Source organism: Pseudopipra pipra, chromosome 3 (assembly GCF_036250125.1).
Source record: "Pseudopipra pipra isolate bDixPip1 chromosome 3, bDixPip1.hap1, whole genome shotgun sequence".
In the NCBI taxonomy this organism is placed as follows: domain Eukaryota; kingdom Metazoa; phylum Chordata; class Aves; order Passeriformes; family Pipridae; genus Pseudopipra; species Pseudopipra pipra.
The window spans coordinates 45,277,597-45,289,105 of record NC_087551.1 but is presented as its reverse complement, the minus strand read 5'-3'; the positions used below and the strand labels follow the sequence as shown (position 1 = coordinate 45,289,105).

Sequence of the window (11,509 nt, the reverse complement as noted above, 5' to 3'; positions counted from 1 at the left end):
AAGCTTCCCCTCTGGGCTCTGCACCACAGGGCAGCCCCCAGGACAAAGCTGCAGGCTCTCCTAGCCATCCCACAGAAGTACGGTCAAGTCGCTACTCTATCCCAGCAGGACATAGTGAAAAAGACCTCACCAGCCCACAGCTGCTCATTTCTTCCAGCACTGTCAGCCCCACAGCATAACCCCAGCTCAGGAGACCTCCCACAACTTACCTGGAAATGCCAGGCTGACTGCTTCTGAGACGAAAGACAGACTCACTACTACTCTGCACATCCCAAATATATCTGCAATTTCCTCTCTTCCCCACTGGTAGATCAAGCCCCTCCACAGTCAGCTGGCTCTGCCTATTCCAAAATCCCCACCTGTGCCAACCCAAACTAGCATCACCTGCCTGCTCCCCCTCAGAGCCCAGAGAGGCCAGCCAGCGGTGAGGCGGGTTTGTGCCACCTGTGTGCCAGATCCAGGGGATAAAGCAGTCCAGATTCTGCATGGTCACAATGCCTTTTGTAATGGACCACAAGCTGTCCACCTTGCACACACAGTATGGGATCCTGGATCACAAACGTGAACAAACAGGCAGATCTTGTTCATGAGCTGCTGAGTGTTCCAGTTTCATTTCCATGTGCCTTGTCAGGCTTCTCTGGGTTTTTCCTCCATTCAGCAAGTCAGTTTTTTCCAGGTTGCCTGTGTAAACCATGTAACTTTTCCCATACTGACTGACATAACTTGAGCCTTGGAAGACATTTCAAGAAGTCACTGAACAATATTCAGAGAGCCCAGGCGCTGCAAATCAGGCACACCCCACCAGTGGGTTGTTTGAGGCAAGCCATCTCACACCAGTTTTCCTCAGCATTTGGAAATGTCTGCTACATTTGTGCCTCCACCTTGCCTCTGCCAGCAGCCCCAGAGGTGCACCAGTGGGCAGCCAGGGAAGGAGCACAGCACAGTGCTGCTGTTGCGAACCCACGAGTGAGAAAAAGGCTCTCCAGATGAGTCACACAAAGTTCATTTTCATGCTGGCTTAAGTATTTGTAGAGTCATCTGGGTCCGATTGCTCAGCCCCTCCAGCAACTACAACCCTGATGGTATTTGGGAGTCTGAGGTACCTTTGATGGCTGCTTGGCTACACTAACCCAGTAAGAGAAAAAGCACAGTTTAGGACAAAGATGGTGGCAGAGCAGGTGGGAATAGATAGATATTGAAACACTCAGTCTGCTTTAAAGTGGCATGCAAATTGCATTCAATGGCGTGAAAGGGTTTGATTTCTTTAATTTGAAAGTATGGGAGGGGAAAAAAAATCTCACACCAAAAAAAGCCAATTAGGTAAGATCCATCTGGTACCAGCATCGAGCAGGACCAGGTTCCTCCACTTCACGGCCCAAAGACCCCAGCTACAGGCCTGTTAGTTCAACAAGCTACAGCTCATTCTTATAATAAATAGCCCCAACTATTTTTGTCCACATGGACATGGAATCATTACTTCAGTACAAACTCTGCAAGAACCTGAGAAACTGCTGACCTCTGTGCTGGGCAGTATCTGGGGGCTGTCCTCCACATAAGCAGATCTATCACCTGTCTCCTGCTTTATGGTTCCCTTTTGCTGTACAGGGAGATGGTGGAGTCACCATTCCTGGAAGTATTTAAGAGACATGTAGATGTGATGCTTAGGGATGTGGTTGGCAGTGGTGGGTTAGGAGTTGAACTCCATGATCTTAAAGGTCATTTCCAACTTAAATGATTCTGTGGCACATTGATCATCCTCTTCTCATGACATGTCTGCTTTGAGGGCATGGGATAAACCTGGCTCCCTCTGCAACATAGGCCGAGGTCCCCCACTATGTCAGCTCTCAGAAGCAGCATTTGTGTGCTCAGCTACATGCAGAGTCACTGTAGTGCTAGGTCAGCTGATAACAAACTCCTTCAGTAGCTGAAGGGACCAGGCAGCAATTCAGTATTTATTACTGGGGGCAGGGATTCAGAAACACACTTGACAATATGGTTATCAAGGTAAAACACAGCAGCTGCCTGGCTTGCATCCAGCATTTACCCTACAGACTGGTCACTGTGGGAAAAGAGCTTTCACCCAACACCAAGTGCAGGTACCACCTCTGAATACCAGGCAGTCAAGGATTTACCAAAAGGAAGGACAAACAAAAAGGGGGGGAAACAGGGAAGAAGGGAAGAACTCTCTGAACCTTCACACACAGGCACAAGTCACCTTGCAGCAGGAACCATTTGTGAAACCGCTCCATGGAAGGTCAACATACTGCAGGTTCAATATGGCTGATGTGTATTTGTTTCACCTTTCCCACCGCTCCCATAAACCAAAAAAATCAGGCATTGGGTTTTAAGAATCTTTACTTTTTTTTTAATTTAAATTATACTTCCAAAATACAAGTATAAAACCTCACAATGAAATATGTTGCTAATTCTACAAAATAGTCTAAATAATAATGCACTTACATCATTTACATAATGTACCTTCACAATAAAACAGGAGCACTTAGATCAATATTTACATATTGACAGAGGATGCGGCCGTGCAGTCATTCACTTCTGCTGCCTTCTCCTGCTGGAGTACCACCTCCAGGAGACCGCAGCCTGCAGTTGCACACAGATCCCTCTGCGGGGAGAAAGCCCTGCCAAAGCCTTTCGAGGTGCAGGGACCTGCCCCCAGGGTGCCAAAGAGCCCAAAATGGTGGGAAATACTTGGTTTTCCATCTTAAAGTTGCCACTGTAGCACATGAGCACACAATCAGTTATTTAAGGAATTCCCTGATACAGAATTTTGCTTCACTATTTAGGCACTTCATTATAAAAGTTATCTATTATGGCTTATGCAAAAGAACTCCCTTACCCCAGGACATGTATTTGCCAGCGGGAGAAAGAGACGTGTCTAAGGGCACGCTTTAAGCCAACGTTTTGGATTAGCCTGCATTAGAGATTTGGATCACAATACTTAATATCAGTCATGAAGGAGGTATTTTATCAAGACCTGTTTGTTCCAGCAAGTCAAGCAGTCAGTGTATTTTAAATCTTAGGGTATCTGCACTTTTCCCCAAAATTCTTAGTAACTACAGATTTCCCTCTTACAATAAGTTAACTACTTACATCCATGTTGTTCAATATCCCACATGATTGTCTTAAAAGAGTACACTGTAGGTTGAGGGATTATTTACATATCTTAACATGTAGAAAATAAAGTTGTAATTTACCAAATAATAAATATAGATCAGAGAAGAAGACTGAAATAAATTAGAATGATTCTCTAGGTGTTTGAACTCCCTCCCTTAAGGCCTGAGACAAAGACCATAAAAAAAAACAAAACAAAACAAAACAACAAAAATCAGTGATGTATTTTCAATGTCTCACAACGTTTTGGATAGGGCTCCTAATTAGACACCAGCTGTTTGAAATGAGATGGTTAGTTAAGCTGATGGGTATCTGAAATCTATATGATCAAACAGCAAAACTTACCTCTAAGAGGAGTCTTTTGGGTAAAACTTTTTAGACCAAACATTAATACTGTTTTTATTGGGAGGATTATAGTTCTTGCAGATTGTCTCAACATTAATTCAGCAGCAAGGAAATAAGCATACAGTTAAGAACACAACGTATTTGTGAGGCAAATACGTGTTAGTGCACATGATTTTCCAAAAACTTCACTCCTCAGCTACATTTGTGCATATATCAGAATGCTTCTAACTAGATGTTTAATAAAAGTCTTCTCATGCCTATAGCTAAGTTTGCCACTTAAAAAAATTAACTGAAAAACAGTTATGAGTAACTTACTCAAGAATGACGCCAAACTTCAGGTCCAAATATATGAGAACACTGAGAAATTTGAAACCTAAGTAAAAACCTTAAAACTTAGATCTATCAAACTTTAAAAAATGAAAAAGATTAAAAGCAGTGAATCTGCTCTCATAATTGCACACTCACCAGTTTGTAAACTCTACATGAAGTCAGTGATGCACTGTTCACTATAAGAGGTATAATGTAGATGCTCTAGGCAAAGCAGCGCAGATGCTTTGTTTGCAGTTTTCTTTCGTGTCTCCTTTTTGTCTTCCTTGAGGATTAAGCATTTAAAGTAATTCAGTAGCTAAGAAGTCTGCCTTAGAGGAAAAGGTTGAGGTTTACATAGAAGGGGGCGTGACAGGCGTCCACGTGGATGCCAGCCTGGCATGTGTGGAGGCATCATACTGGCTGTCGGGCAGGTCCGTGGAGGCCCCACCGTCGTACAGGGGGGAGGCAGAGGAGGTGGCTGTGACCGGGTGAGGAAGAGCAGTGTAGTGTGCAGGAGAGCCACGCAAAAACTGGGAGCTCAGGCCGTTGGACATCCCGCTTGACTGAGACACCGGTGTGATGGTGCTGTTACTCACAGACCATAAGTTGGGGTACTGACTGAAAGAGGAAAAGTGATAAACAAAACAAGTTATTAGTGACTCTAGTGCCTGCTGGCAGTTTCTCAGGTCACAACACAGAGCCCAAGCTGGGTCCATTTGCTGGAGATGATAAAATTCACTAAGCAGTCCCCAGCTACTGTGAGGTAGGAAAGACCCCCAGGCCGGATTCGTGTTCATGGCACCTCACAAATAAATCTAACCTCCCTGTTTTCCAGGTGCCAGCACTAGGTATACTAGCCAATTTTAAGCCAAGCTGAGGAATGCACAGGCTGGCTGAAAAATGCAGAGGTTTGAGAGCTGATTCCTGAGCCATGATGGCATTAGGGGGAAAGGCACATGGTAGAGGTGGCTGGACACAGCAGCTGTTGGAGGCAGGCAGGTTTGAATACACTGCCATGAGTCTGATGGAGTCCCTTGGGTGCCTCTGTAGTCAGACAGGGATGGATGCCTCCATACAGCAACTCAGCCCTCCCTGTTCATCAGCTCATGTTAAAAGGGGAAGCGCCAGACTGCAGATCACACAGATACTACAGAAAGGGCTGCTTGGAAGGAAAAAAGCTTCGTCAGGACACTAGAGCCTCTGCACTGTCTCTCTTCTAACTATAAACAAACACACCTAAAAATTAAAAAAAAAAGGATGATTAAAAAGAAATATTATGAGTAAAAATAAAGTTCTGATGTATAATACTACACAGCACTTTCTACCTATTGATCCCAAGCAGTTTAATAAGAAAGCAAAATATTATTCTTACTTTACAGATAGGGGTTTAGACAAAAGGGGTGGCAGAAATGCCTTCTTTGAGTCCCACAGTTCCATTTCTACTAGTTTTATCTACTGGACAGCTCAATGCAGCAAGTGAAACTCAGTGGACTTTGCAACTTTCTAAATATATATCCTGGAAGTCAGACATAGAAAGAAGTGCTAGGAAGACCTGTTTACTCAATTAATCTTGTTCAGGACTAAAGCTTACGTTCAGTAATACCGGTAACTCATACTGAATAGTAGTACATAGTCTGATTAACAGCCGAGTGTCCATGTGCATGATTCAAGTAAAAATGCTTTCCACAAATAGAATGGTAAGTCTGAATTGTTGAGAAAGATGTTCAAACCTTGTCCCTCTGTGGTTAATAGCAAATATTTTACCACCTTTTCTGTATGTCTTTGAATTTTCAAGTTTAGTTCCAAGAGACTAACTGTAAGCTAAATCCCTGTTAAAGGATCCAAGAGTTAAATTAAGATAATAAGTAAAAAGAGGAGAAAAGATACATTTTAATGAACACAAAATAACAAGACTTTCACCACATGTATAATCCCATGCTGGGCTGGTTAGAGTAGCAATGTTTAAGTAAAGAATTACTGCCCCAACTGTGTGCTCCTTCTCCTCAATATAGTTCACTGCTCCAACATTTGTAGCAGAACAAGGGTTTATAGAGATGGCTGAGAAAGCAGTTACTGAGCAAAATGAAAGAAATAAAAAAATAAACTTTTTAAAACACCATTATGCTGAAAGCAGATGAAACTTCAGAAGCATTCTCAAATTCAATGTATTCAATTGTCTAAGTGATTTTCAATCCTTAATCTATCAAATATTGCTGTCACAAGTAACTACATCACCAAAACATTAAAAAAAATTTTGTTTCTTCAATTCTGTTTTCCTTGTGAATAGTCCTCCTCAATGCCCCACAGAGAACTAACGATTCACGCGTGGCCATAGGGATTTCTAATTTGCTGATGACTATCTCCTTTTTCAGCCTCCTCTTCCTAGAAAGTACTAAGACATCAATTTAAGGGCTGCTGAGGGACAGAATCCTACCTGGAGCTGGTAGCTGTGCCAGTGCTGTGACTCATGGGCAGCATCGTTGTGTGTGTAGTAACTCCTAGAGAAGACCAGTTGTCATGGGACTGCAGCATGGGTAGGCAGGTAGAGGAGTTATCAGCATAGGCTGCTGAGAAAACAAATAATCACTTAAACACACTAGAATCAGGCCACATAATCTATAGCTTTAAACCACCTCCCTCAACTACTACCTTGAAAAAAGAAGACAGAATTACCCACACAGAGAGGAAAAAAAATGGAGCCGCAACCAGTTGTGCCAAGCTCAAACTTTCACTGGCATTGCCCTGACATGCTGTTTTGCTCAACTCACAACTGCAAAGTCTTATTTCTGTGAAGGAGCTATAGGCAAAAAGCTATCTGCAAACCACCTGCTAATTTAGCCCATGCTTCTTTATTCAGTCTGAGGGAAGAGGCAGGCTCTTTATTGACACTATTGCAGTCACTTGGGGACCTTCTTTATCTCCATCACCTACACTGGCAGTAACACTCTGGCAGACCTGGATAACAAGCATATCACTGAATTACACATACCAGTTTTGAGCTGAGTTGCCATGGGCTTTGAAGTCCACCTTGGGCACCATTAGGAGTGATTGGACTGTGGCTTAGACTACTCAGCTTGTGACCAAAACTGGCTGGCCAATACAGCAGAGGCTCTAGGAAGCTATAAAGGGAATCCCATACAACCATCCATAGTGAGAAAGAAGTTGCTGTGGCAGCTGCCTAAGTGAAGAAGAGGTTCCTTGCTGAGGACCAGGGAACAAGAAGGAACACCAGAGGTGTTTTCTTCTTTTATTATTTAAATTACAAAACTCGCATGAAACTTCCACGATGCAAGAAAAGTTCACAGAAAGCTAGTTTTTCACTTCCAAATGAACTACAAAGCTACATACGAGATTGGACAGGCTGCATCTAGAAGCCTGTGTATTACTTCATAATTTAAAATATTAAATAAGTTTTATGGGAACCTACAATATCCACACAGCCTTAAAGGCAAAAATTGTTAACCATTCTTTGCGAGAAGAAAGAAAATATATTTAAAAAAAAAAACACTTAAAAATGCTCTTTTCTCCCTTAAGACACTAAGCCTTAAGATATCTGCCTATTTCTGAGCACAACTTTTAATAGCTCTGCAATTTACTCAGCTCTATATTATTTCTTTTTATGCAGTCATGGCACAGACATTAACTACAGCTACTGGCAACTGAAACTAACATAATCAGGCCCTCAATTATTATGTGTTAATAATAAGTGATACTAATAGAACCAGATATACATCTTCATTTCAGTGTATTGCCTATAAATAATCATTTAAGTCCTTATTTTCAAACTTAAAAAAAAAAAGTAAGTTTAAGCTAAATGGTTTCAAGAAGTCAAGAGCACAACACAAAGCCAGCACAACATAATCCGATCAATTACCAGGGGACAGTTTTTCCATCATAAAGAGACTGATGACATGTACCCATCACCCCCTTTTCTTCGCAATGCTGACCCCAAGCCCTCTGCACAAACTGAGCTACTTAACGACCTTAATTTCTGGGGCATCACACTCGATGCCTCTGCTCAAAGCTCAAATCCCTCGGCTCATCCCCCACCTTTTTACAGAGCTGCAACATCAGACTTACTTGGTGAGTTGTTTCTATGGGTGTAGGGGGTGGCATAGGGGGCAGGACGGTGGTTCCTCAGCGATGAGTACCTTTCACAGCTGTGAGCAGGGGAGAGTGACAGGGGGGCTCCAAACTGGGCATGAGGATTGGCAGGTGGGCACAGAGTTCCAGTCCCAGGAATAAGCCAACTACCTACTGGGGGGAAGCAAGAGGTCTGTGAGAGGGCTATGTAATGCAGCCAGGCAGGAAGAGAAACAACAGCTTAAAAGAAGCCCCGTGTCAAGCCACCATTATTTTTTAAATTACCATTTCATTACAATCACAGTAAAGAAATACAGAAATTGTTAAACCCTCCCATATGTAGGTAGTGTGTGCTCAGTAATTGTTAGCATGTTATTCAGTTTTAAATTGCTCTTTGAACTCAATCTATAGCTAAGCTCTGAAGTTTCTCAGGCTGCTAAGAATTCCTCTTAAAAATTAAGTATTTTCTCTGAAACAAAATAATTCCTACTGCAAATCAACTCGCCCCCTTTATAGGCTGCACTGTTTTGTCAATCATCTGTTAAAACCGAAATCATTAAAACACTAACACTTTTTAATCATCTGAAAAAACTTTAGGCGAATGCCCATATTTTTCTTAGAATACTTAAACTATAAGTACTGTTTCAATAATTCTATGAAATAAACTTCTGTCGCCATATCCACGTGAACATTGCTGTCCTTATATACAAAGGCAGTTGTCTTTTTTGGACATGAAGGCAACTGCAAGATTCTATCAAATTATTTTGAACATAAGTAAAGAAGTCTTAACCACAGAGATCATAACGTTTATACAATCATAAACCTGCACAAACCACAATCGCAAGGACTGTTAATACTATTCTCCCTATGAACTAACAAGCCAGCCAGCAAACAGCAGTCTCAAAGTTTTGCTTATTGTAACAGATGAGATGGAAGAAATCATAGTTATGCTCATGATGTGTAATGAAAGGAAACGTACACTGTGAATACCCAGACTGCTGATTGTCTCCCACTTCCTCCATCATGTCTTTGTGATCACTTCTATAAAAGAAACCGTGTTGTATTAGTCAAGAATATGCCTCTACAAATCTACATTAAAAATCCACACTTTAGAATTAAATTAAGAGCTCTCACCTTTCTTTTGCATCAAGAAATGCCTTTGCAAACGGATTGTATTTAATTTTTAAAGCTGTGATCTAAAAACAACAACAAATATCTTTATTTACAAGTATCACCATTCATTATCACACTGACATTAAGATTTGAATTAGGCCTATCCACTGAAGTTGGTAAAAATCACTGACTTTTTAAGAAATAAAAGTAGGGCCATAATAGCAACCTACAGACATAAAATAAACAGCTCATTAAGGTCTGAAGTAGTATCAAAGGGCTAGGAATTAGTTTCTCTGCCAAATTCTAAGATATTGAATTGCCCAGGTTTATTGATCATCTAAGGAAACACCTAAGAAAGGTACTACACTAAAGAGTTATGAAAATCTTCATATTTCAAAGCCAGAGCAGAACGGACATCAAAGAAATCTCAGAAAGACTGGTAGTTTGCAGATTCATTCAACATAGATGCAGATTTAGGCTAACAGAAAAAGGGCTGTCCCAAAACTGGCACATCCAGTTATTTCACTGTGTAGCTGAAAATGACAACCATACTTTTTATCATAGTTGTTTGCCCCACAAAATCTTTTAAGAATTACTCTCCTACAATGAATTTGCAGTACATATTGAGACAGTGATCAGAACTTTGTGCCATAACACATTTATACGGCTTTTACATACAATAATTCAATTTTTTATATTTAGCTTTAAAAAAAAAAATCATGGGAAGAACTGAAAAACGTGAAAAGAGATCCATTATTTTGCTCTGCAGCATGCACTTTGCTACTTAAAACTTCCTGGTAGTGGCATCCTTTCTTCCCTGCTGTGCATACCTCCTCATTCTGGTAGGCAGTCACGGCTATAAACTGGGTCTCTGGGAAGGAATGGCTGGTGATCATCCGTTGTGGGCCACCCACTCGCACTATATGAATCCTTGGCTCATACTTATGCAGGGAGTTCAACATGATCTGTGAGCAAGTGGACAGAGCAGGTGAGCAGGGACAGAATAGTGGCAGATGCTGGCAGGTACAGAGAGCACATAGGTTTTAAAGTATCTAAAAGAAAAAACCAACAGGTATGAATAAACCCTAAAACTGAAGCTGTAAGAGAAGTGGTGCACGGAGAACAGAGACCACGACTTTGTGCATAGTTATCCTTATCCCTGTTACTTGACAAGGTGCTTGCAGAGTCACTAATGCATCATTGACATGCTAGCCAGAAAGACTCATCTACCACATCGTTGGCATTATTCAGATCAGAAACAGACTTCTGAAAAGGAAAGTCATAAAAGGCACCCATCTTCGGTAGAAAGAGCAAGTCTCCTGAAGGAATGAAGTTGGGGGGGGGGGGGGGGGGAGATGGAGGCGGAAGCGCGACCCACCCCACCACGTTTGATAACAGCAGTATGAAAACGAGCTTTAAGGAGAGGGTGAGCGAGCAGGGGGCTTGGCAGGACCGACGTGTCCCGGTGCCTATGCCGGTGCTTACCTGCCCGCCGCCGTTGAGCTTGTTGGTGAGTTTGACTTTGCTGAAGGAGACGGGCGCCTTCATCCAGTGGGCGCCGAAATTAGGCGAGTCGGGGTGGATGTAGACGCAGCTGGGCGCCTGCGGCTCCGGCTTCCCGCCCGGCACCCACTCCCCGTTCACGTACTTCCAGCGGTGCCCGTCGGCCGCCACGAAGTCCAGCAGGAAGGAGTACATGGCGTTGGGATCCAGCCCCGACACGCTCACCTTCAGCACCGGGAACATCCTCCTGCGGGGCGACACGGAGGCGCGAGGTGCAGCGGGGCCATCCCGCAACCCGCGGCACCGGGACCCCCCTCGTCCCCCCGCGGGCGGCCGGGAGCGGGGCCGGCGGCAGCCCTTCCCTCTCTCTCTCTCTCTCCCTCCCTACCTGCCGTTCTTGGTGACAATCATCTCGTTGGTGAGCTCCTTGAAGCGCAGCCACAGGTCGCTGTCCTCCAGTGAGACGCGCAGCTCCCGCTCCGTGGGGTCGCCCTTCTCGCTGCCCGCCTGCAGCTCACTCTCCACGGCGCTCAGCAGGTGGTCCACGCGGTATTGCGGGGGCTTGCCCGCGCCCTCCGGGCCGGGGGAGCTCATGCTGGCCCCGCGCCCGCCCGGCGGGGCAGCTCCGTGGCACAGCCCCGAGAGGAGCCGGGCCAGGCGCTACCTCCCCTGGCCCTGGGCGGCCCCAGCGAGGGCGGCGGGGCCGGGCCGCTGTTATAGCCCGCCATAAACGCCCCCCCGGTGACATCACCGCGCCCGCGGGGGGGCCCCGTTGATTGGCCGGCGGCGCCTTTGATCCCGCGGGCCGGGCCTCGCCATTGGCTGCCCGCGGCCATATCACAGCGGGGCCCGCGGGGGCCTGTGATGTTTAATTGCGGCCCGCGGGATTGAACGCGGCTATTTTATGTAAATCTGCCCCCAAATGTTTGCACCTCTATCAAAGCCGCCGGGGCCTGGGCTCCGGCAGCCGCGGAGGAAATGGCCCATCTCGGCAACTGCCTCACAACCTGCGAGAGCGGCACCCTCC

General features: G+C 44.5%; 1 protein-coding gene across 4 annotated transcripts; it reads right to left on the bottom strand.

Annotated features, from left to right (window-relative positions):
• Positions 1-2,337: 2,337 nt before the first annotated feature.
• On the bottom strand, positions 2,338-11,228 carry TBXT (T-box transcription factor T). Of its 4 annotated transcripts, none has more exons than XM_064648950.1 (8): positions 10,871-11,228; positions 10,465-10,729; positions 9,810-9,944; positions 9,001-9,062; positions 8,846-8,907; positions 7,864-8,040; positions 6,218-6,350; positions 2,338-4,401 (listed from the first exon to the last, which is right to left on the bottom strand). In XM_064648950.1, exons 1-8 carry the CDS (start codon positions 11,074-11,076, stop codon positions 4,134-4,136), a joined length of 1,308 nt encoding a protein of 435 aa, XP_064505020.1. In that variant the 5' UTR covers positions 11,077-11,228; the 3' UTR covers positions 2,338-4,133. The 4 variants fall into 4 exon arrangements, with proteins under 4 accessions (XP_064505020.1, XP_064505021.1, XP_064505022.1 ...); XM_064648951.1 differs by having other exon boundaries at positions 6,218-6,347; positions 10,871-11,176; XM_064648952.1 differs by having other exon boundaries at positions 7,864-8,037; positions 10,871-11,176.
• Between the last annotated feature and the right edge of the window lie 281 nt (positions 11,229-11,509).